Source organism: Pteropus vampyrus, unplaced genomic scaffold (genome assembly GCF_000151845.1).
Source record: "Pteropus vampyrus isolate Shadow unplaced genomic scaffold, Pvam_2.0 Scaffold18, whole genome shotgun sequence".
Classification (NCBI taxonomy): Eukaryota; Metazoa; Chordata; class Mammalia; order Chiroptera; family Pteropodidae; genus Pteropus; species Pteropus vampyrus.
The window spans coordinates 6361018-6385330 of NW_011888799.1; the positions used below are offsets into that span (position 1 = coordinate 6361018).

The following is a 24313-nucleotide window of genomic DNA, read 5'->3' on the forward strand; positions in this document are numbered from 1 at the left end:
AAGTATTTAATTATATACTCGACTAGACTCAAATGAAATTTTTTGGCAAGAATATTTTATTTTTCATGAGGCACACACATCTGGTGTCTCTTTTTGTAGGGTAGCAGCCATTGATGGTCATTGCCTAAAGGATCTATTTATTACTAGGGATTGTGAAATGCAAACCTACATTTAATTTGTAAAAATAACATTAATTTCCAGTGTTAGAGATACCAGGCTTCTTTTTGAGATGCAATGGAATAATCATAGCTATCTGTTGAGCTACTTTTCTTTGAGCTCTGTAGATACTTGTGTGAGGTAGATACCAACATCATGCCCAATAAACAGATAATACAACTGAGAAGCAGAAGCATCTCGCCCAAGATCACACTGCTGAAAACCGGTAGGCTCAGTATTCCATTTCAGGTCATTTAACAATAAAGCTCATATCCTTCCTATTGCTTCTCTCAAAGATTTACTATTGTAGGACTATTCTAAGCAAAGCACTTGCTCTATGCACTTTATTGAACTCTCTTAAGATTACCTTAGTATTGGTATTATTGCCCATTTTGTACAGATAAACTGAGGTTTAAAGAGGTCAGGAAACTTCCCAGAGGCCATGCAGCCTTAGAGTAAGAAAGAAATGGTTTAAATGTCCCTAAGTGGCATTTTTCTTCCCTGTAGCAGGCAAGTTTGGCTTCCCAGCTCTGTAAACTTTAAGAATTAGAACAATGCATGTACTCGCTAGGAAACAGTAGACAGATGGGAGCGAGTACTGCACGTGAGAATGTATGAATGATGTTGCGCTAGAGCTCAGTTCCCATGTAAGTAAGACCGCAGACGTTGCAGCAGAGTGCAGTTCACATTCGGAAACAAGGGTGCCACTGCAGTAGCACGCCTCGGTAAAGAGGCCATCCGAAGCCGAGAGCGGTGAGCATGCGCGCAAAAGTTCTGCGACTAGGAGGGTGAACCGCGCCTGAGAAGTCATCCTTCCTTTAGGGGGAGCCAGACTAGCGTGTCCAGCGCCCCAACCCGCAGCAGGCTCTTCTGCCTCCACCAGAGCCTGGGCTCTCTGGATCCGGTGGAAAGCCGTTCTTCAAGTTACAAGTTCCGGATCTCTGGGGGGAGGGGCACGTGGGAGGGAGAAATGTAGAGACCACGTAACTGACCAGCCCAGAAGTCCGCCAGCACCAGGCAGCCAAACCACCTCCCTTTCTAACCTTTGAGGTAACCCGAAAATGGGCGGGGTCTTGCTTTGGGGCGGAAACAAGGAGGTGTCCCGGGACGAGGGCGGGATTGGTGGCCCGGAGACCCGGCTGGGGCGCGTTGTCAAGGCCAGCTGTCAGCTGAGGCGCTCTAACACCACCCCTGCTGCCTGGCCAGCTCTCCCAGTCACGCAGCCTCCATGCGCCGGCTTCCTGCCTGATCTTCGCCCTTGAGGACGCGGATTTCCCCGTTTCTGGAGAGAACCTTCCCTCCTTCAACCCTCGGCTTCCCTGCAGGTGAAGCCTCCATGGAGCGGCTCCTGGCCCAGCTGTGCGGCACCAGCACGTTGCAGCCGCTCCCGGTGTGGGAGGAGGACACCACTGGCCACTGCTTCACCCAGCTGGTGCTCAGCGCCTTGCCCCACGCGCTCCTCTCCGTGCTCAGTGCCTGCCACTGGGGCACCCTTAGGTGGGTTGAGACGGAGTGCAAGACATCTGTCCATGTGTACCTCACCCGAAACCCACATCTGTGCAGCACTATAATTAGAATAGTGAGAGAGGTCTCTGGAGTAGGGCAAAAGTAGGATAAAATCTGGGCGTTACCACTTTACATCAGTGTGGCTGTCTGGGAGCAAGTTACCTATCTTCTCTGAGCCTCATAGCATTGTTCGGAAGTTTAAACCAGATAATGTATTTAAGCGTATTGCACAGTGCCTGGCACATTTCTAAAGACCCAGTGTGTAGCAGAAATCATCACTTTTGTAGATTTTCAGATACCTAAACACAACTGTCATGAATTGAAGGCAGAATTGAGTGAACAATATTTTTAGCCGAAAAGGATAACTTGGGTTGAAGTTGTAGGACCAGTTTCATACCACTTCCATCTGTGAAACCTTGATGTTCCTAGGCTAAGGAAAACATCTGTACTCAGCTGGAGAGAAGGCAGGAGGTAGAATAAAAAAAAGAGCAAAATCAAAACTTTTAATTCTACATGAGTTTGAAGCTCTAAGGTGGGGGTGCTAAAATCACCTTGGTTTTGTGCTTAGTTCCTGTATGGCTAGATATGGCTAAAGTTAGTCTCGCTCTGGTTCTGACAAGGCAAGAGGGAAGTGTTTTGGGGAGTCCCTAGTCTGATGGATGGAATATATCCCTATCCAGGATGAATCAGGGGGCTGATGAATCCTTTTCTTGGGTGGGAGAAGATTTGGATCTGCTCAGGCTGTGAAGAATCCTGTTTTATCTCTTATGCAGAAATGAGACAAAAGAAAAAAGAGGGTTAGTCAGGACATCTACACAGCCTACTCAGAGGAGTATCTATTAAAAATTGACACAATCTTTTAGGAACTCACAGTCTAACGGGAAGGCAAGAGAGACCATCACGTCAATAGAAATTATGTTTATCTCAGTTCACTTATCAGACTTTAGTGCAATGTTGAAAAGGGTTAGAGATCCTAAATCCCAGACAGGAAAGGACCTCAGAGGGCTTTAGGTCTAGAGTCTTCACTGCTCATTGTGCTGATGAAGAAAACAAGGTGCATAGAGAGGAAGAGATTTGCCCAAGGTCATGAGACTGGTGAGCCCAATGGTCTTTCTTCTGTCTACACATCTTAGGAAATAAAATTATTAAAGGTTGACTTTTATTCCAATATAAATTCCTCATATAACTGATCAGCTGGACTTTGTAAAGGAAACCTAAGGCATTTAACCAACAAAGGGAATAAGATTCAGTCCTTCTTTTAAGACATTCTAACGGTTACTGCTGCAGGCGTGTTTTCCTATACTTGATTTTTAGTGCAGACAGATCACCTTTTTGTTTAAGAACATGTTTGGCATGCCAAGAAGACAGACAAAACTGAAAAGAGGATTTTCTTCAGCTAGAAGAGTTAGAAGAATGATCCACATCCCATTCTACAACCATTGGAGAGACACAGAGTAGAATATTCTGAGGTGTCATAAAATTTAGGCTATAGTAGCAGACTGTAGAAGGTGTATGTAAGTCAAGTTTTTATTCATCTAATAGTGCTTCAGGTGAATTTAAGGGTTGTTTTAGGTAGATACTTTTGTGAAAATGAATACTCATCCTGTAATGGTTATCAATATGAAAATGTAGGATTTTTTTTTTTCTAATTAGAGCTTTCATGTTTGGTACAACCTTAATTTAAAACTGTTAATCTTTGTGGCGAAAGAATGATCAGAAATGGTGTGGATAGATTAGAAAGTGGATTAAGTTAATCCAGGAAGACTTCCTAGGAGAAAAGGCCCTACATTTCAAGGTAAAGTGGGCTAGAAGTAAGGTATATAGGGCAGGAAGTTAATTCCCTCTAGGAAAGTGAGCTAGGAAAGAGGTGCGTCTGGGCCCTGAGTCAGTCATAATATGCTTCCTTTTCTCTTTTCCCTCTTGTCCCCAGGAGTCCAGATTGCAACCTACCTTGCAGTATTGGCTGGCGCCTTCGACTCACAGCCTCCTTCTTGCTCTCCATCTTTCCACTGCTAGACCTCCTTCCAGTTGCTTTGCCACCAGGAGCAGGCCCAGGGCCCATAGGGTTAGAGGTGTTGGCAGGGGGCGTGGCAGCTGTGGCCTGGATCAGTCACACCCTAGCCTTGTGGGTGTTGGCTCACTCACCTTATGGCCACTCCCGGGGGCCCTTGGCCTTGGCTCTGGCTGCCTTCCTGCCAGCCCCAGCCCTAGTGCTGACCCTACTATGGCACTGCCAGCGAGGCACACTTCTGCCCCCACTTCTTCCAGGGCCCCTCTCCCGCCTCTGCCTTCTTATCATGCAGCTGGCTGCACTCTTGGTCTATGGACTGGGCTGGGCGGTCCCTGGGGAGCCTCAGGAACCCTGGGCCCAGGAGCCTCTCCTATCCGAGGGACAGGAACCTGAGGTAGCTGAAGATGGGGAGAGTTGGCTGTCACGCTTTTCCTATGCCTGGCTGACACCCTTGCTGGCCCGTGGGGCCCGTGGAGAACTCAGGCAGCCCCAGGACATTTGCCACCTCCCCCACAGGCTGCACCCAGCCTACCTGGCGTGTGTCATTAAGGCACATTGGCAGGAGGGGGCCCAGCTGTGGAGGGTCCTGTATGGGGCCTTTGGGCAGTGCTACCTGGCACTTGGACTGCTGAAGCTGGTGGGGACCATGCTGGGATTCTCTGGGCCCCTACTGCTGTCTCTACTGGTGGGCTTCCTGGAGGAGGGGCAAGAGCCACTAAGCAATGGTCTGCTGTATGCATTGGGTCTAGCTGGAGGGGCTGTGCTGGGCGCTGTACTGCAGAATCAGTATGGGTATGAGGTACGGAAGGTGACACTTCAGGCACGGGGGGCTGTGCTTAACATCCTGTATCGAAAGGCTTTACAGCTGGGGCCCACACGCCCTCCTGCTGGGGAGGCCCTGAACCTACTAGGCACTGATTCTGAGCGGTTGCTTAACTTTGCTGGGAGCTTCCATGAGGCCTGGGGTCTGCCCCTGCAGCTGGCCATCACCCTCTACCTGCTGCACCAGCAAGTGGGTGTGGCCTTTGTTGGTGGTCTGATCTTGGCACTGCTGCTGGTACCTGTCAACAAAGTGATTGCCACCCGCATCATGGCCAGCAACCAGGAGATGCTACAGTACAAGGATGCACGGGTTAAGGTGAAGGACTACTTGAAATCCCCCAGCAATCCGGAGACCCCACCCAGCATTCTGGTCCCTAGGTCTTCCTATGTACAGTGCCTGAGGGAGTAAGTGTGATCTAAAAGTTAAAAATCTCAGACTGGAGAAAGATGTCGGTTCATGACCCAACTCTACCACTTACTATTTAATCTCCAACAAGTCACTTCTTTGGGCTTCCATTTTCTCATCTGTAAAATGAGGATGATAGCTTGCCTCATAGGGTTGCTCGAGGATTGAATGAGATCATGCTTGCCAATCACAAGTAAATGTGGCCCATTAGTAATATTAAGTAAATTACTAATATTTTACTTAATATATTACTTAAATTACTTAATATAGTAATATTAAGTAAACCCTAAGTAAATGTGGCCCATTAGTAATATTATAGTATTAGCTCATGCAGCCCTAAGCAGCAACCCTAGGAGGTAGGAAGTAACCTATCTGGGACCAAATGAATTTTTAGTCATAGGGCCAGGACCCAAGTCTCCCACCTCTTCATCAAGGGCACAGGTCATCGCTTAGCTGCATGTGGGGAGGCCTAGGGGAACCCCAGCTACCTCTTAGGGGTGAGCTGTGGGGAAGGGAGTAGGTCACTCTCCTGCCTGGGCCTGCCCTAGGTGTTGAGCATCTGACTGAGTTAGTTCTGGGTTATCCAGTGATTGTGGGTACCTTACAGAGGGGATGGCAGGAGTGAGGGTCCATACAGCATAGTTGTTAACATCTTACTGGAAGAGTTCAGAGTGCTAATGTGGTACAGGGTGTCCCTGACAGCTGGTTATGGCATGAGGCCTTTTCCTCTACCCATGACAACTACAGACTAGGTCTCTGGGGCCATCCACAGATGGCTCCCAATGCCTCCCTGGCATGCAGGCTGTTAGGATCCAAGGAGTTTCTTTGGCCCTTGCCCATCTTGCCTGGGCCTTTTGGCCTCTCTGTACCCGGGCTGTGGCTCCTATACCTGTATAGTCTTATGGGAATAGTTCCCATACCACCCAAGCTATGTGCCAGACTGGTAACCAGTCCCTGAATCCCATATCTTCTGGCTTTGGAAGGTAGTCCTTAGTCCCTCATCTAATGGAAGGAGTGCTTTTGCCCCAGTGTGGTAACCCTCTGCACTTTATACTACTTCATCTCTAGGAAGATGAGGGGATCCAGCTCTGAACTGCCTCCAGCTGGAACATGTGGAGGAGAAGTAAAAGACTGGGAGGGAAGCAAGCCAGGACTGAAAGGGTTTGAGGGCAGGACTTCAGATAGAGCTGAGATGAGGAAGAAAACCAGGGCTAAGGAAATACAGAGTGCCTGGGGACTCAGTACTCGACATCCTCTGTCAGGAACCGGGGAAAGACTGGTCAGAGAAGTCACATGAGCAGCGTCTCCACTTCACACTGCTCTCTTGTCTCCATCCTTAGCTCATGACAGAGCTGCTGAGTGGCATTCGGGTCATCAAGTTCTTCGGGTGGGAGCAGGCACTGGGAGCCCGAGTAGAGGCCTGCCGGGCTCGAGAGCTGGGGCGACTCTGGGTCATCAAATACCTGGATGCAGCCTGTGTGTACCTGTGGGCTGCCCTGCCAGTTATCATCTCCATCGTCATCTTCATCACCTATGTCCTCATGGGGCACCAGCTCACTGCCACCAAGGTGAGGATTGGGGTGGGGGTAGGGGATGGCAGTAGGGAAGCGTAGGAAGGAGGGAGCAGTAAGATGACTACACTGGAGTGGAAAGGTGGGCTCAGGCCTGTGGTGCTAGCTGAGAAGGAGGGAGGAGGATCCCCGGCTACCTTATCTTTTCCCAAACAAGGGGAAATTCTCTGACGGGACATTTTTCTGGGACCTTGGATATGTCACCCTTCCCTCTGAAGGAATTCCTTTTTTCCCACTTTTCCTTTCTTTCCAACTTCTAGTCAGGTCCAAGCTCCATCTTAGGTCCCCTAATTCTCATTCTAATAGCCTTTGGGGGGGAAAAAATCCATGATCCAAGGGCTGGTTCTAGCCAGGGTCAGATGATGTTGCTACTTAGAAATTATGAGAAGGCATGAAAGTGAGCTAGGTGCAACCTGGATCCTTAGAGGAACATCCGGAATTTCTGTGATTCTTAAGAGTGGCTATCTTTGCCACCTCTAATCCAGGGATTATTCAGTCAACCCCTCAGTTCTTCTACTGCCTTGTTCTTCCCAGTCCACAAAGCCACCCATAGAGTAGGTCTTTAGATGCTTTAACCCCCTGCCCCCGCCTTTCACCCTACTTAGGTGTTCACGGCCCTGGCACTGGTACGCATGCTTATTCTTCCCCTCAACAACTTCCCTTGGGTGATCAATGGCCTCCTGGAGGCCAAAGTGTCCTTGGACCGGATCCAGCGTTTCCTCGATCTTCCCAACCAGAACCCCAAGGCCTACTACAGCCAAGGTAATGGGAAGCTATAGGGCAAAACGTGGCACAGGGTGAGGAGGGAACTGTAGTCCCCTGGGCTCTGTATGGATGCTAGCTACCAGGAGCCAGAGGCATAAGAATCCATTTCCTGGGGGAGGATGCTCAGACTAAGGCTGAATTAGGCCTGAGCAGGCAGATATGGGACAGGTAAGCCAATGACATGCCCCTGGTTTACCATCCCCAAGCAGGTGGTTGATTAGGCCAAGCTGAATGGCTTCTTCCCTGTTCAGATCCCCCCACAGAGCCATCTACAGTATTGGAGCTGCATGAAGCCCTGTTCTCTTGGGACCCAGTTGGAACCAGCCAGGAGACCTTCATTAGTCATCTTGAAGTGAAGAAGGTTCGTTGGTCAGACAACCTAGGAGAGTCCCCAGCCTAATAAGGAAGATGGGGACTCAGTGACAGATAAACAAGTTTGGAACCAATCATAGCTAGGTGGCCCTGTAGCTCTAATTACTGAGGGAAGGACTGGAGTGGTTTTGGTGAGCTGGCTCTAATCCGGGAAGAGATGAATCCTCATCTCCGAATGTCATTCCTCCATACACAGCTTTTAGAGAGTAGTCACATCTTTCTCTGGTCTTCAGACAGCTTATACCCACCAGTCCAGACTGACAAGTTTATTTGTCTCCTGGATCCTCCATGTCCCCTACAAGCTTCTGAGTTCTGAACAGACCCCAAAGTTTACCCAGCATCTACCCCAGGCTGGGGACTAGGGGAGAGGCCCAACAGCCTCTTCTTAGAAGGATTTTGCAAATGAGGTAGATAATCCTCTATCTTGGTGAAAGAACTCACACCCTGTGACTCACACCATGGCATACATCCTCAAAGAAGCACTTGAAAGAACATTCCTAGCAGGACAGCGACCTCTGTTTACCCCAGTCCTGAATTTTCACTCTCCCCTGACCCCTGTCCAACCCTTTGCCCCATAGCTCAACCCAGCATTCTCTCCACTGGTGCCTGAACTGCCTCCACGTTTGGCTCACATTTCTGGCTTGGGCTGTATGTTTTGTTTATCCTTTTAGGCAAGACAAGGCTGGAATTTTTCAAAGGAATTTTACTAATGTGTCAGGGCTTTTTTTTTTTTTTTTTTTTTTTTATGTCGTAGAAACCCAGTGGAGAGAGCTTACACAAACAAGAATGTATAATAGGGATATAGAGATGAATTGCAGAATCCAAAAACAAGCATGTGGCCCAGTCTCAGCAGCAGCCCAGAACCAGGTCTCAACTTGCAGAGCTCTCTCCTGTCCACTTTGCTCTCCGTATTTGCCTTGTTTTTCCTCTGTGTGAACCCACTCTCCATTGAGCAGAAGGTGTGACTGCAGAGAGCCCTCCCACTTACTGGCTGCAGCCAGAAAGAGGGAGCGTCCCCAGGGAAGGGCTCAGATTTGTTTGGTGCCCACTTGTAGATGGGTTAACCCTGGCTGGCCGGGTGGGGGCATCACAGACAGTTTCTAAGAGCCCCTCCTGTTTCTAGAGAAGGAATTTTTTTTTTTCTTTTTGTACAGGGAGATAGCTCCATGAATGTATGTTACAACTAAGAAATGAATAGAACACAGAAAATGTTAAACTGCAAATCACAGAAATGGGCACTTCTGAAACCACTGTTTTTTTGCTTGAGATATCCGAAGTCTAGCCACAGGTAGACTTAGCTAGCTCAGTATACAGGCCCCAAAGCATGGAGTCCTTTCCTTGAAATTTCTTGGGCAGTTTTCCTCCCATTCTCTGGCATGCTGCTCCTCTCCAGAGGCCCTTCACATAAGCAGTGAAACTGATAGCTCCTCCGAATGGAGAATAAAACACCCTACTTTTCTAAGTCCAGCACCGCTCAGTCTGTGCAGTGGTAAATTATTTCCTTACAGACAAACCGAGTCCTAAAGAGAAGCCTCTGTGGGATGATTGGCAGCCCAGGGCCTCAGGAGGGAGATCTGACACCTACTTGTGTGACTTTTGCAGGGTGTCCTGGTCGGCATCGTGGGGAAGGTGGGCTGCGGGAAGAGCTCGCTGCTGGCTGCCATTGCTGGGGAGCTCCACAGGTAAGCAACCTCCAGTGCCCGCACCCTTGGCTCTGTCCTTCATCAAACACCTAGCTCCTGCTATGTGGTGGACACCTTTTTTAGGGGCCAGAGGTGTCAAGATGAAGAAGACCTTGTCCATTTCTTGGGAGAGTTTTCAATTTGGAAAGGTGAAGACAGTCAAGAAAGCGAGTTATAATCATCATACCAGAGTGTTATAAATTCTATAATAGTGAGTGAAGAAATAAATGGAAACATCCGGCATCAGCTAATCTTTGAGAAAATGTAGTTGTGCAGCAAAGGGATCCAGAGAGTTGCTGAGGTGTGAAGGGGGCCTTCTTATTTTACGGTGAGAATGCATGAGTGCGGAGTGATGGCCACACTCTCTTCTGAGCTTCTGAACACAGCTAGATACAGTAGCTGCTTGGCTGCAGCCAAAGAGCAGTTTCTTCCCTTCCCAGTCTGGAATGAGCCTACAGCCTCATTTAGGACCACTCCACCTCAGTGGCTGCCAATCCCGAGAGCCATGTAACACGAAGACAGCAGTGTAGAAGACAGCAGTCTGGAAAGGCTTCCGGGAGGTAGGGGCTGGGCGTGGAGGGACTCAGTCTGGATCTAGCCCCCATGCTGCTGGCCTGGCTCTCTGCAGGCTGCGTGGACGGGTGGCAGTATGGGGGCTGTCCAAAGGCTTTGGCCTAGCCACCCAGGAACCCTGGATCCAGTTTGCCACCATCCGAGACAACATTCTCTTTGGGAAGACATTTGATGCCCAGCTGTACAAGGAAGTACTAGAGGCCTGCGCCCTCAATGACGACCTCAGTGTGAGTGCCTATCCCTGAAACCTCTTGGCCACTATCAGAGACTTGCTACTCTGGGAAGGGCTTGCTTCCACTCAGGCATCATTTACCTAGGACTAGCTGTCAGGCTTCGATCCTCCCAGAGTGTCTAGCTGCTCGGTTCCCTGTTCTGCATAGCACCCAGAGTTGTGGTGGGGACTGGATATTCCACACAGAAGCTGGAGGAACCCTGAGGCATCTGGGACTAGGGGAGGGTTCCATAGGTCTGGAACCCTTAGCTCTCCGTAGGTCTGGCTAGTTGTTCTGATTCAAGAGGCCCTCCCCCACCTCCCACTAGGAAGACTTGAGTCAAGGTTACTCTAGAGAAGCCTGGCGACCCCATTAGATCCCTCATAGCCAAAGTACTAAATTTAGGGGGGTGAGATTACAGATTTCTCCTATGACTTCCCCACCCAGCCCCTATGTCCTCTGCAGTACTGTCGTCACCACTACCCTATCTAGGTAAATATGGCACTTCCCTGGAAAGGAGGAGCTTTGACTTTTACCATTGGGCATCCTATGTCCATTTATCATTTGTTTCTACATCAAGCATTTCTCAAATGTCTTCCGGGTACTGGGAACTGTTCTAGGCACTAAGAATAGTGATGAATAGCAAAGCTTTTCTCTCAAGGGAATTAGCCATCTGGTGGACCACTGGTGTTTATTCTGGTATGGGGACCCCTTAGCTAAGGAAATCACTCCTAAGGCCACAGGAAGGCTCAGGGTACATTCCTTCTCGATAAATCTATGGAAGCTTTCACTTCGAATTTCCCCATCATCATCCTTGCTTTTTAAAAAGGCAGGTTATCTATGTTCATGTCCTGTCCCTTACTACCTGTGGAACAACCTTGGGCAAGGTAGTGACTCTGTCTGAGCTTAGATCTCATCTGTGAAAAGGAAATAATACCATCTTCATAAGTTGTCAGGATCAGATGTGATGATGCCTGTGAAGTGCTAAGCAAATAGTAAGTGTTCAATAAATGCCAGTTGTTATTGGAATTATGGATTATCCCCTCTGGCTTGCTCACCCAAAATTCAAGTCCAGTCTTTTCAAGCTTGCTGGCTCTCTTCCCTACAAAGGGGTAGGAAATGGGATAGAAGGCATTGGGAAGCTCGTTGACCAATACTGGGGGACCTGTCCCATCAGATCCTTCCTGATGGAGACCAGACAGAGGTGGGGGAGAAGGGTGTGACCCTCAGCGGGGGACAGCGGGCCCGGATTGCCCTTGCTCGTGCTGTCTACCAGGTAAGTTAAAGGTGGGGGAGTCTAGAGCCTTGGGAGCTTTGCCGAGAGGATTGGGATGGGGATATTCTCATCAGCATCCAGTTTTCCCCCTCCCCCTTCATGCTCCTGAGGTATTGGTCTCTCGGCTATCCCACCAACCTTTTGCAGATTCAAGGCAGAATTAAAAGCCCTTAAAAAGCATTATGTGGCTTGAGGCACTGGGACCCAGCAAGGCTGAGTACTGGCTCTGGAGCACTAGTCTTGCTTGACTGGAGGGAAGTCCACTCTTAGGTACCACCTCCTCTACCACTGTAGGAGTAGCACCCAGAGTTCTGAACTGTCTACTCTGACTGCCTCGAGATCACATCCGAGGAGAGGTCTGGGTTCTGGCCAGAGGACCTGAGACTTGGTGCCAGTGATGTCCCCACCTCTCCCTAGGAAAAGGAGCTCTATCTCCTTGATGACCCTCTGGCGGCTGTGGATGCAGATGTGGCCAACCACTTGCTGCATAGGTGCATCCTGGGAACACTGAGCCACACCACACGGCTGCTCTGCACCCACCGCACTGAGTACCTGGAGAAGGCTGACTTGGTGTTGCTGATGGAAGCTGGGTGCCTCGTCCAGGCTGGTAATGTGGGCCCCTAGGGCAGGAGCACAGCCAAGTGAGAGAGCCATATACCCAGATGTGACAGGGGCTGGGAGACAGATGGATTGTTAAGTGCAGACTCTGCCAGCGCCTCCATGTGTGGCCTGAGCCTTTGGTCTAATGGGAGCTCCTGTCCTGCCTTCACAAAACCGGCGTGAGGTGAAATGCCAGTGGATTTGGGACTTGGGCCTAATGACTGAGTGCTTTGGGAACTTAGAGGCCCAGGATCTCTGAGAACAGTTTGATATCCTTGGAGAAGAGAAAGCAGTCAGTTTTAGAATAGTCTTTATTAAAAAAAAACAACCGAAGGATTATAATCCAGAAGGACATGACCATCTGCAAGTTCACTGGGAGAGAAATAAGAGGAGATGAGGCTCCACCAGAGAATTAGGAATTTTGTGAGGCATGAGGAAAAAGCTTGGCGGTAATGAGAGGTGACTCTGGACAGAGTGCTTGCAGGTGGCTGTGACTCTCCTGGGGGGAACATTTCTGCCTGTGCCAACAGAACCAGAGACACAGAGGAATGGTCTTGCTTCGAGTCTGGGGATCCAGGGAGGAGGCCCTGCCAGGGTGGGTCAGGGAGGCGGTCCAAAGAGAATAGGGGGTGGATTGGCACACATCCTGGTGTATTTCCAGATTAGCCTCCTTCTAATCTCCCCCGCTACCTTCCAGGGCCTCCCTCTGAGATCCTGCCATTGGTACGAGCTGTCCCCAAAGTCTGGGCTGATGGACAAGAATCTGACTCAGGTATGGTCCAGGTAGGGCCCAAGAGGAAGGGGCTTGCCTTTCACTGCCACACTGTTTTCTACAGAGCTCGCCTGCCCCTCTGAAACACTGAGATTTTTAACTGTCCTCCTGCCAACTCAATCGCCTCTGACCTTGATCCTCCCAGCCACAGCCCAGTCAGGAAAACAAAGAAACCCAGAGAAAACAAAGGAGAGAGTAGAGGCAGAGGAGAGCACATCTGGCCGCCTATTGCAGGAAGAAAGCAAGAAGGAGGGTGCCGTGGCCTTCCACGTGTATCGAGCATACTGGAAGGCCATGGGCCAGGGTCTGGCCCTAGCCATCCTCTTCTCTCTGCTCCTCATGCAAGGTAGGAGTAAACCCTGAAGTCCCTTATCCCACCCACTGCCCTATCTTCTAAGTCCCCACCATATCCACCACCTTGTACTAATCCTTACAAAGCCCAGAGACTCACCATACATACGTGACAGCTGGGACAAGAGGCCCCTAATTCTGAGAGAGTCCAAGAGGCCAAATAGATGCACTCTGTGGCCATCTTCTGACCTGCCCCATTCTGCAAATTTGAGATCAAGCTCTCCCCAGAGTTGAAGGGCGATGGGCCCGGGAAAGACGTGCACACCAGGAAGGATATTGGACAGTTGCAAGGTGGGGAGGACAGTTGCAAGGTGGGGTCAAGAAGGGTAAAACTGGAGGAAAGGGCAGAGGAACAGAAAAAAGGAGGTCTCTCTCTCTCAACTTTTTCCTTCCCATCTCCACCCAGCCACAAGGAACGCTGCTGATTGGTGGCTCTCCCACTGGATCTCTCAGCTGAAAAAAGCCAAGAATAGTTCCCAGGAGGCGCTAGCCCCCACCACCCTGGACTCTGCTGGGCTCCTCTCTGCCCAGCTGCTTCTCTTCTCCCCCGGAAGCATCTAGTGAGTGACTGGGGCTGGGAGCAGGCCTGGTGCTCTCAGAGTGGTTGCTGGGCAGGGAGTGAGAGCTGTGGGGGACTGTGTTCCCAGGGCTGTGTCTCTGGAGGTTGGGGTGAGGTGGCATGGAGGAAGGGAAGGGACCCCCGACTGGCCCTACTTTTGGTTACCCACAGCCCCCTCCCCACCACCCAGCACCTCAGTGTTTCCGCTGCCCAAAGCTGCCCCCAATGGCTCCTCAGACATCCGTTTCTACCTCACCGTGTATGCGACCATTGCTGGTGTCAACTCCCTCTGCACCCTTCTCCGGGCAGTGCTCTTTGCAGCGGGCACCCTCCAAGCAGCCGCCACCCTGCATCGCCGCCTGCTGTGTCGAGTTCTCACGGTGAGGGGATGGGAGAATGGGTGGCATGGGGGAGCCCTCTCAATACCTGGGCTCCATCAGGGACCCCATCCTACCGCCTAGATGAGTGCAGCAGTTGACAACCTGAGACCTGGAAAGGCCAAGAGCAGAGGCTCCCTGGGTTCAAACCCAGTTACTTAAGCCTATAGCTTTCTCATCTGTAACTTGGAGGGAAGAGAATTTTCCTCAGAGTCACTTTCATTTTTGGACTTCAGGTGCAAAGGGCTGAGTTAACCACCCCTTAGTGTATGCAAGGCCCCTCTTTTGTTTTACTTATTTATCCATCCCCTTGTATCTGTATATCCTGTCTCCATTTCCCTCCTTTCCTTGATAAACAACCATTCTAAGTATGTTTAATATGGATCTTTTTGTTTTGTTTTGTTTTGTTTTTGTAAAATGTCTGTGTTTTGTGTACACACATTTTTATAAATGACATTCAGTTTCTTATAATGTTTAGGACTGTTTCTAAGATCCATCCTTGTTGCTGTGTATACTTCTTTTCTAGTCTGTTGCTTACTCCATAGACTTATGCGGATAAACTTAATTAGTACATGGAAAGTGCTTAGGATGGTGCCTGGCACATACTAAGTGTCCAGTTAGCAATTATTATTAATGTTGTTGTCATTGTTACAAAGCCCTTTCTTGTCTGTTATCTTATTTGGGCCTCATAATAATCCCGTGAGGTAGGTACTGTTACCCCCGGAAAATGAGACTCTGATTGTGTAAGTGACCTGGACAAAGCTAGTTCCATGGAGATCCAGGCTGCTATGCACGTCTTTCCATTGACTATCAGGGAGCAGCTGCCTACGCTTCTTTCTCTCCTCCAGGAGTCAAGGAGGGGACATCTACAGGCTGTCAAGGAATTAATTTCTCATAAGCTGGCATTAGGAAGTACTTCAAAAAGTCCTTTTAAGTCTCCTGCCTTAAGATAGGACTGTTCCCCAAGTAAAGGCAGAGAGTTGGACAGGGAAGATGCAGAAAGGGAAAGGAGGCTGTCTTTGAAACTGTACCTCGCAATAGTAGTCCAAATAGCTAGCAGTCACTGAGCACATACTCCATGCCAGGCAGACTGCTAAGCACCTGACTGCTATATATATGGCCTTTAATCCTAACAGTCCTGTGAGGTATGATTCCCTTACCATCTCCATTTTGAAGTGGGGAACCGAGTCGCTTAAATCTCACTCACTGGCCTGAAGTCCCCATTTTCTGGAGAGATATTAGCTCCCTGCCCTCGAGAGGGTCATAGGCATGTCTAGTACAGAGGTAGAGGAATGGCCAGCATGGCTTCTCATGATCACTACTGACCAGAGGGAGAGAGAGAGTCTCTTATCTTTCACACTCTGAGATATTCTTCCTCCAAGCCCCGCCTGCCCCTCCTCTCTGCCCCCAAATTCTGGGGACACTTTAGTCCCTTCCTGTTCTCTACCTTGGGCCTTCCTCCCCACTCTGTCTCCCCCTAGGGTTGCCCCCAACCCCTTTTCTGCCAAACCCTGTCCTTGCCCAACCACACCCCCGCTTCTCTCAGGCACCAGTGACTTTCTTCAGCTCCACGCCCATGGGCCGGATCCTAAACCGCTTCTCTTCTGACGTGGCCTGTACTGATGACAGCCTTCCCTTCATACTCAACATCCTCCTAGCCAATGCAGCAGGCCTGCTGGGCCTCCTGGCTGTGCTGGCCTCTGGCCTGCCCTGGCTGCTGCTGCTGCTGCCACCTTTGAGTATCATCTACTACCGTGTGCAGCGCTACTACAGGGCCTCCTCAAGGGAGCTGCGGCGCCTAGGTAGCCTCACCCTGTCTCCACTCTACACCCACCTGGCCGACACCTTGGCTGGCCTCCCCGTGCTCCGGGCTGCTGGGGCCACTGACAGGTGTGTGGACTCTGTCTCTCTCAACCAGGGCCTAGGGAGAGGGGAGAAGAGGGACCTCTGAGAAGAAAGGCATGCTGGGGAGGGGGGTTTTAGGTTTCCTGAGAAAGCAAGGGTGGGTGAGGGCACTAGGGGAAAGAGGAAAGAAAAAAGGGATAGTGAGGCAGAGCAGACCCCTATGAAGGAACACATTGGCCTCTTGGTACCCTGACGTGAGGCCTGTGGGTGTGTAGATCAGCTCTGAGAAGGAGGTATTCTATGCGGAAGGAGTCTGGGTGGGTCAGTGCAACAGTAGGATGGCCTTGTTTTCCTCCTGGCCTCCCCCAGGTTTGAAGAGGAGAACCAGAGACTCCTGGAGCTAAACCAGAGGTGCCAGTTTGCTTCCAGTGCTACCATGCAGTGGCTGGACATTCGGCTACAGCTCATGGGGGCTGCAGTGGTCAGTGCCATCGCAGGCATTGCCCTGGTGCAGCACCAGCAGGGCCTCGCTAACCCAGGTACCACCCCAGGACCCCTTACTCTTACCTCAGAAGCATGTGATTCCCACCCCGTACCCAAGACCTCTCCCTGCACTGTACCCTAAACATTTCACCTCCCACCCAGGTTCCCTATGAGGAAGTATTGTAATTCTCCGCCCACCCCCACCCCCCCCATTTTAGAGTTGAGGAAACTGAGTCTCAAGGACTGACTTGCCCAAGGGTTGGTGGATCTGGGACTAGAATGAGTCTTCAGATCTCGCCCCTCCCTGCTCAACCCCATCCCCAGCACTCTTCCAGGTCTACCTGTCATCCCTCATAGCCTCTCCAGGCCCACTCCATTGCTTTACATCTAGCCTTTTGTGGTTCTGGTCTGGTGCTGGCATCTTCCTGCTTCTCCGCTGGCCTCCTTTAAATGCCCATGGACCACATAGCTTGGGATTCTCCCATTCTGCCTCACTTCTCCCCATACACATCCCAATGTCCAAGCCTCCCCTAGTGGCTGGCGTTCCTCTCCCCCTAGGACTGGTGGGCCTGTCACTGTCCTACGCCCTGTCCCTGACGGGCCTGCTCTCAGGCCTGGTGAGCAGCTTCACGCAGACGGAGGCCATGCTGGTGAGCGTGGAGCGGCTGGAAGAGTACTCCTGTGACCTGCCCCAGGAGCCCCAAGGCCAGCAGTCGCAGGTAGGCCTGCATCCCCGCCCCAGGCCTGGGTGCTGGAATCCTGTAGGACCCCCTGATGGCCCTAGTCTCTCTCCAAGTTCCTTTCCTTTCACTCCTCGCCATTTTTCTCAGCTCCTCTAACGTTCTCACATGTTCTCCCCATTCTTCACTGTGCCCCTCATCTTTGTGTCCATTTTCCCTGCCTCTCCTTCATTTGCCCTCCTTTCCCCATGCCATCCATTTCTCATTATCCCCCTCCTTCTACTCTCCAACCTTCCCTTCTCCCCGCTGTGTCTCCCCCATCTTACCCATCTCCCTCCATCTCCCACCCATGAATCCCACCAGCTAGGCACTGGCTGGCTGACGCAGGGGAGCATTGAGTTCCAGAATGTGGTGTTGGTGTACCGGCCAGGGCTGCCAAATGCCCTGGATGGGGTGACCTTCCGCGTGCAGCCTGGAGAAAAGTTGGGCATCGTGGGCCGCACAGGCTCCGGCAAGTCTTCCCTGTTGTTGGTGCTCTTCCGGCTCCTGGAGCCCAGTTCGGGGCAAGTGCTGCTGGATGGAGTGGACACCAGCCAACTGGAGCTGTCTGAACTCAGGTCTGGGGGAGGGAGAAGAGGGGACCCAGACTACTGGCACTTAGAGGAAGGCCCAGCCAGGAAGACTTTACATGAACTCAGGACAGCCAGGGCTGATTATAAGTGAAATGGAAGACAGGACAAGCAGGTGAGGATAGCGAGCTCCTAGTGCTCAGGTCTAGGGGCACAGCTATGGTCTCAAAGCCTTCGGTCTGACCCAAGTCCACCTTTCCAGCTTCATCTTTCTTGTACTTCCCAGCATACACCCTGCACTCTAGAGCCCCGGTCACTGCATCCTGAATCAGAACCTCCCTGGTGCTGCGCCTGAGATACTCATCCCCTTAGCCTCAGGCTCGGCACGTGGTGCTCAGGACAGCTTGAGACCTGGGCCAGTTGCCCCTGGCACAAGTGGCCACATCTGGGGCTGAACTTCTCCCCCGACCACACCCCCAGGTTAGCCTGGTATCATTTTTGCTGAGTTCCATGACATGGAAAAGGAAGGGAAGCTCTGTTCTAAAGCCCATTACTGATCCTAGGCCCTGGCTCCGCCCTTCTTGTATTCTCTATGACCTATGGTGGCCTTACGTTTTAGTTCCACCATATGGCTCCTCAGGACCCAATTCCTGGCCCTCCAACCTTGAAGCATCCCCTGCCTATCCATACTCATTCCTTGCCACTACTGCTGTCCCATGGCTCATTCCTTGCCACTACTGCTGTCCCAGTGATTGCTGGAGTCAGTGCCACACAGCCCACCCTTGCTCTCTGTATTTTGTGCCTCAGTGAGGGGTAAACTCCTTAAGGATGGAGTCTAGGCCTTTTGTTTCTCTGGTATTCCCCAGAGCACCAGCACTGTTCTAGGAACATGGCTTGCTAACTGGGGAGCAGAGTGAGGGTTATGTTCAGGTTGTCTCCCCAAACTTTCCTGGCTTTGCTAGACTTAGAGCTAAAATCTGTGCTAGGAGCAGAAGTGGCCACATCTCCAGCCTGTCCCCTGTCTCCATGTCCTGTCCCCTCCTTGTTCCCCAGATCCCAGTTGGCTATCATCCCCCAGGAGCCCTTTTTGTTCAGTGGAACCATTCGGGAAAACCTGGACCCCCGGGGCCTGTTTGAGGATAGGGCTCTCTGGCAGGTCCTGGAGCAATGCCACCTGAGCGAGGTGATCATCTCCATGGGTGAGTGTACTAGGCTCTACCCTGCAGGGTGGAAGAGGAGGGAGCAGAGAGAGGCCTGGGACCTGGGGGTGAAGATGTGCCTTGCAGGTGGTCTGGATGGTGAGCTAGGCGAGGGCGGCCGGAGCTTATCGCTGGGACAGAGGCAGCTGCTGTGTCTGGCCAGGGCGCTCCTCACAGATGCCAAGGTAAGGTGAGAAGAAGAGACATTAGACAGGGCCAGGAAGAAGGCAGGGGCATGTTAGGGGTGAAGAAGTGGGCTGGGGAGAGGTCTCAGGGGACCTAGTTTTCCTTTTAGAGCTGGAGATGGGGAGCTGTGGGCTGGACTGGGCCAGGCCAGCCAGGAGGTGGAGGCTAGTGCTTAGCAGGAGCCAAGGCTAACCCTCTTCTCCCTCTTTCTTCCCAACCCCTCCACATGTTCCAGATCCTTTGTATTGACGAGGCCACAGCAAGCGTGGACCAGAAGACAGACCAACTGCTCCAGCAGACCATCTGTAAACGTTTTGCCAACAAGACAGTGCTGATCATTGCCCACAGGTGTGCAAGTATCCAGCATGAGACGCTAATCAGGGCCTTCGGTGTCAGGGCTCCCATGGGTCAGGGCCCTAACAGTTCCAACCCCCCGTGAACCTCAGTTCCTCATTCTCATAGCACATTGTCTTAGAGAACCTGCCGCCCCCAGCCCCAAGCGTAGAGCCACGGATAAAGCCTGCAGGCACACCTGTGCAGTCCAGGGCAGGAGAGGAGAGAACGCAGGTCAGCTTTCTGCTTTAAGGCGCTGTCCCTCATTCCCACTGACCACCTGCTCTCACACAGGCTCAACACCATCCTGAACTCGGATCGAGTGCTGGTACTGCAAGCTGGGAGGGTCGTGGAACTGGACTCCCCTGCCACCTTGCGCAACCAGCCCCACTCGCTATTCCAGCAGCTGCTGCAGAGCAGCCAGCAAGGAGCCCACTCCTCCCCCTGAGGGCCCTCCAGGGTCTGCTGGGTGGCTGCAGAGCTGGCTGCTTGTTTACATTCTTTTCCATGACCCTACCTCAGCCCGTGCTTCCCCAGAGGGGAAAAGGCACCCTGGGTTCCTCTTTGGGAACCACTCTTAAGGCAGAGTTCCAAGGTTTCCCCAGAACATCTGTGACTCCAGGAAAGTTTCTCTGGCAAAGAAGCCCACTTACACTTTCATAATTTTATTGGATAAAATTCCCATCTTACATTCTGTGTATTAAAAAAATAATATTTCTGGTGTGAGGCTGCTTAGGGGTGGCAATAAAAGACTACTCTAGTCTAAGGGGCAAAGGAGGTAAAGGAGGGGGCAGGAAAGCCCCCACTTCCATCACAGTGCTGTGGTCTTTCTAGGCTCAGGGGGCAGGTCAGGTGGTAAGGTGAGCCCTGCAGGCAGCATGCTAACCTGACACTCCTGGTCCTGGCGTGCTGGGACATAGTGTGGTGCAGGGTAGCAACAGGGTCCAGGGGGACAGATACCACGGCGCCAGGCCCGCAGGGTCAACAATACCGTGGACAGGACCAGGGCGGCAGTGATGGCCCCAAAAACCACCATAGCCACCAAGCTAGACTCACCTAGCCCGGCCTCTTGCCTCCGCACCACCTCCTTCACTGAGATGCGCAGCAGACCAGCCCCCGCACTGTGGGGGACAGGCCCTGTGGCTGGTACCACCACAGCCGACGTGAGCCCCAGGGGGATGTCTGCTGTGGTGGTGGGTTCTGGGACAGGTAAGACTAGCTCACAAGTCTTGCCGCCATAGCCACTGGGGCAGAGACAGTCGAAGTCATGGACACGGTCCCGACAGCGGGCCCCTCTCTGGCATGGGCGGCTGGCACAGTCATCCAGGTTGATGGTGCAGAAGCGTCCAGCAAAGCCCTCAGGGCAGAGGCAGGAGAAGCGATTTATGCCGTCCAGGCATGTGGCACCGTTAGCACAAGGCCGCATCAGACAGTCGTCTACATTCACCTCACAGCGGGCTCCCACAAAGCCCGCCAAGCAGCGGCATGTGAAGTTGAGGGCAAAGCCCTGGTCATCCTGGCACAGCCCACCATTCCGGCATGGGGAGCTGGGTTGGAGGTGGGAGAGGGCATTGATACTGAATCATACCTGTAGGGTAGCCCAGGTCAGCATCCTGACCACTGCCACCCCATCCCCCTTCCAGCTATCACCTTGAGCTCACTTTCGGAGCCTCAAATGCCTCATTTTAAAACTGGGAACATAAGGAGTACCCAGCATCCTAAATTGTGAGGGTTAAGTGAGATAATCCAATGTCATGCAGTTAGCTTGGGGCCTGGCCCAAAGGGCAGGTAAGTATACCATTACCCTGTCAGGCTCTCAGGCCTGGGGCAGGATTGAGGACAAGTCCAACCCTGCTGCCCATTTCCTCATGCACACCATGAAGCATAAGGCTGCTGTTTGGAACATCCTTAGGGACTGCGTGCAGCTTCAGAGAATGAGGGGAGTCCTAGGTCCTCAACTTCCCCACCCCCACCCCTCTCTGCTCCACAGCCAGAGCAGTCACATGTTGATCTGTAGATTTTCGTTGAACAAATGGTTCAGGTGGTATAAAAAAGCTGAGAAACCCTGAACTTGAGACACTTTGGCAGGCTGGAGTTTTGTCCTTTGTTGCCCCCATGTGGGTCTTCTGACCCTCAGCCCTAATACTTTACCGCCACCACCCTCAACAGTCCTGCCTCCTCCCTTCACCACGTCATCTAACCTCAAACTCACTCCAAGGGGCCAGCACTCACCCTGCCTGCTCACAGGGTCCCCTCTTGCGCTCGCAGTCCCGCCCATGGAAGCCTGGTAGGCACACACAGTGGTACTTGCCACCCCCGTCATACACGCACTGGCCTCCATTCTGGCAGGGGGACTGTGTGGTACAGATGTACTCATCTGGAAAGGAGACAGGGAAGGCTCTGAGATAGCCCCTTACATCTGGCATCCAGACCTGCCCAGGCCCCACCCAAGGTTCTGTGGGTGTAGCTCATACTGCAAAGCCAGGCTGGTATTGTGTAGTGGGAGAAAACAACACTGAATTTGGAGTCAGGAGGCTCCTATCACTGGCAATGTCAGTCTGTTTCAGAGTGAATTTGGGCAAGTTATATCTTGTCAATGGGTCTCAGTTTCTTCTTATGTAAAATGAGTACTGTTTTTGGCAGCTGCCTTGGCTACCTCTTGGGGTTATGTTGAGGGCCAATGCAGACAGCAGATAGGTATAAAGTCTAAAATGATGAAATACCATGTATTTGAGGGTTTGAGCTGGACACAACAGGTACTCAATAAATATGGATGGATGTTTTCCCAAGACACAGCGGTTCCCCAGACTAACAGCTTCCCTCTTTACTCTCATACCTTTGTCACAGAACTTGCCAGCCCAGCCACTGTGACAGATGCACTGCCAGGGCTGGTGGCAGGAACCATGCTGGCAGCCGGGCATCCTCACACAGCGCTCACAGTGCAGCCCCTCCCAGCCTGGGTCACACCTGATGAGGAGAAGTGCAGGGTCAGGGCTCTGGGTAGGGCAATGTGAGGAAATGCAGGCAGCAAAACCAAAGCTTTTAGAAAACAAGAGGACATATGACAGTCCCTAAGGGGAAGCAGGCCTATCCCAGATAGGTGTGGTCCGTGCAAGATCATAGGCCACATATATGGAATCAGACCATCAGACATCAACATTCAAGTCCTAGTTCTACACTTTGTCTAATCTTTATGAGCCATAGTTTTATCATCTATTAATTGGAGATACATCTGGCAGGGATGTCTGTAAATGCCCCCGATATCACTCTTGTCTGAGGAGCTCAGAAGCATTTTTTTAAAAAGAGCAACTTTGAAGGGTCATCAGAACTATCTTCCCACCCTGATTCCAGGGCAAAGGCCTAACCTATTTTTTAAAAACCCTCCAAGGATGAAGAGTCCGAAACACCCCCAGCCCCTCCAGCAGCTTCCCATCAGCTCCTTTCCTTATGTCCATCCAGACATATTTTCCTCCTGCTACAGAATTTCCCCAACCCCCACTCCAGTCAATTACTCAGATTCATCAGGAAAGATCCCCTTTCTTAAGTGCTTCTCTCTAGCAACGCTGCAGCCTTTCTTTCCAGGCTGAACAATTCTCTTTATATCGTTCCTATATTTCTCCCTTTCATCAAGACTCTCAATTTCCAAATGCTCTCAAGCTTCAAGTCTTTCTCCTGGTATCTTGAGGAGGCATATTTCAGAATTTCTGGATCAGATTTGGGAGAGTAGAGGAAAAAAAGGCAAGGCAAAAGGGTCTGCAGGTTGGGACAGGCTGGCCAATCTGCCCCTATGCTGTGAGGGGATGGGGAGTGAACGGTAGGGTTTCAAGCCCCTGGATACCCTGCCCTGGGGCTTGGCCTGGTTGTGGTATGAAGGGCTGAGAAATGGGGAGCAAAGAGTTTAAGAGCACGTGCTAGGAGAGGTACCTGCAGGAACCATCAGGTGCACAGCAGCCATGGGCCAGGTCACAGTGGGAGCTGCAGTCATCAGCTGCAAGAGATTGATGTGGGAGCGGTGACCCTGGGGTCCGGGTTGGGCTCCCTGAGATGTGGGGCTCTGGAGAGGATACAGGGTCTCAGTAATTGGATGGGCTCAGCTCTGGGCCAGGGCAGGACGTCTAGTTCCAAAGGGATGACTTGGGTCCCACCAACCCCATGGGTCCGAGTGGCTGCAGTGCCGTCTCTGGCCGGCAGAGGTCAACGTGCAAGCGAGGGACCGCCCTCTCAGGAGAGGGCCGCGCGACTTGAGCCCGGGGTGCGCTCACCTCGGGCAGGCTGAACGGATGCCCCCAGAATGCACAAAAGGCACAAGAGATGTAGGCAGCGGCAGCTGCTGGGCATGGTCAGCACCGGCCCCAGGAGGAACGGATGGATGGATGGCCGGACGTGCGGACACCTGTGGGATGGCACAGGCTGGGAGGAGGTCGGACGCGAAGATAGCGGCACGGATTCCAGTTCCGAGTGACAGAAGCAGAGAGGGAGAGGGGCGTGCAGACAGAGGGGGTAGGGACAGCGGGAGGGCGGAGGTGGGGAAAGATTGGGCCAGCAAGGGTACTGGGGAATAGGATCCAGGAGCTGGCTCTGTACCAAGAAGGCGAAGGATGGGCAGCGCGGAGCGAGGTCAGGGCGCAGGAAGGGCCGGGGCGGGGAATGCAGCAGAACCGAGTTGTCGCGGGGATGGGGACAGCGCCGAGGGTTGGTCTCGAGCACGGAGGGGTGACAGGGGCTGGTTCCTGGCAGCAAAGTCTCCGATCCCATCCCCGACTCCAACCAGGACTTTCTCCCACGTCCCCTTCCCATCTCGACCGCGTATGGTTCGGCCGCGGCGCCAGGCCTGGGGTCCCCGAGCGCCGCTCGCCCTGCGCGCCCCTGCCCTCGTGGTCCTCACCTCGGGCTGGGAGGCAGCGCGCCGGGATCCGACGGGCTCTGCAGCGGGGCCAAGCCGGAGCACGGGGCCACCCCTAGCGGGCCGCAGGGCCGGGCACCCAGGCGGCTGCCATGCGAGCCCAG

General features: G+C 52.1%; 2 protein-coding genes across 15 annotated transcripts; one reads left to right on the top strand and one right to left on the bottom strand.

The window, feature by feature from the left end:
* Positions 1–1050: 1050 nt before the first annotated feature.
* ABCC10 (ATP binding cassette subfamily C member 10) lies at positions 1051–20032 on the top strand. 12 transcript variants are annotated; one of them, XM_023527632.1, is made up of 23 exons: positions 1051–1206; positions 1482–1653; positions 3593–4811; positions 6242–6469; positions 7078–7234; positions 7489–7598; positions 9212–9291; positions 9920–10091; positions 11254–11352; positions 11770–11959; positions 12650–12724; positions 12870–13070; positions 13482–13635; positions 13825–14014; positions 15558–15901; positions 16226–16395; positions 16898–17058; positions 17383–17636; positions 18642–18787; positions 18875–18972; positions 19209–19321; positions 19601–19711; positions 19791–20032. In XM_023527632.1, the coding sequence occupies exons 2-23, from the start codon at positions 1493–1495 to the stop codon at positions 19885–19887; spliced, it is 4530 nt and encodes a 1509-aa protein (XP_023383400.1). In that variant the 5' UTR covers positions 1051–1206; positions 1482–1492; the 3' UTR covers positions 19888–20032. The 12 variants fall into 12 exon arrangements, 6 of the variants coding, with proteins under 6 accessions (XP_023383400.1, XP_011352981.1, XP_011352979.1 ...); XM_011354679.2 differs by having other exon boundaries at positions 18875–18977; positions 19601–20032; XM_011354677.2 differs by having other exon boundaries at positions 19601–20032.
* DLK2 (delta like non-canonical Notch ligand 2) lies at positions 19956–24313 on the bottom strand. Of its 3 annotated transcripts, none has more exons than XM_023527636.1 (6): positions 24192–24307; positions 23569–23699; positions 23231–23294; positions 22143–22273; positions 21539–21683; positions 19956–20853 (listed from the first exon to the last, which is right to left on the bottom strand). In XM_023527636.1, the coding sequence occupies exons 2-6, from the start codon at positions 23642–23644 to the stop codon at positions 20118–20120; spliced, it is 1152 nt and encodes a 383-aa protein (XP_023383404.1). In that variant the 5' UTR covers positions 23645–23699; positions 24192–24307; the 3' UTR covers positions 19956–20117. The 3 variants fall into 3 exon arrangements, with proteins under 3 accessions (XP_023383404.1, XP_023383403.1, XP_011352987.1); XM_023527635.1 differs by having other exon boundaries at positions 23569–23716; XM_011354685.2 differs by lacking the exon at positions 23569–23699 and having other exon boundaries at positions 24192–24313.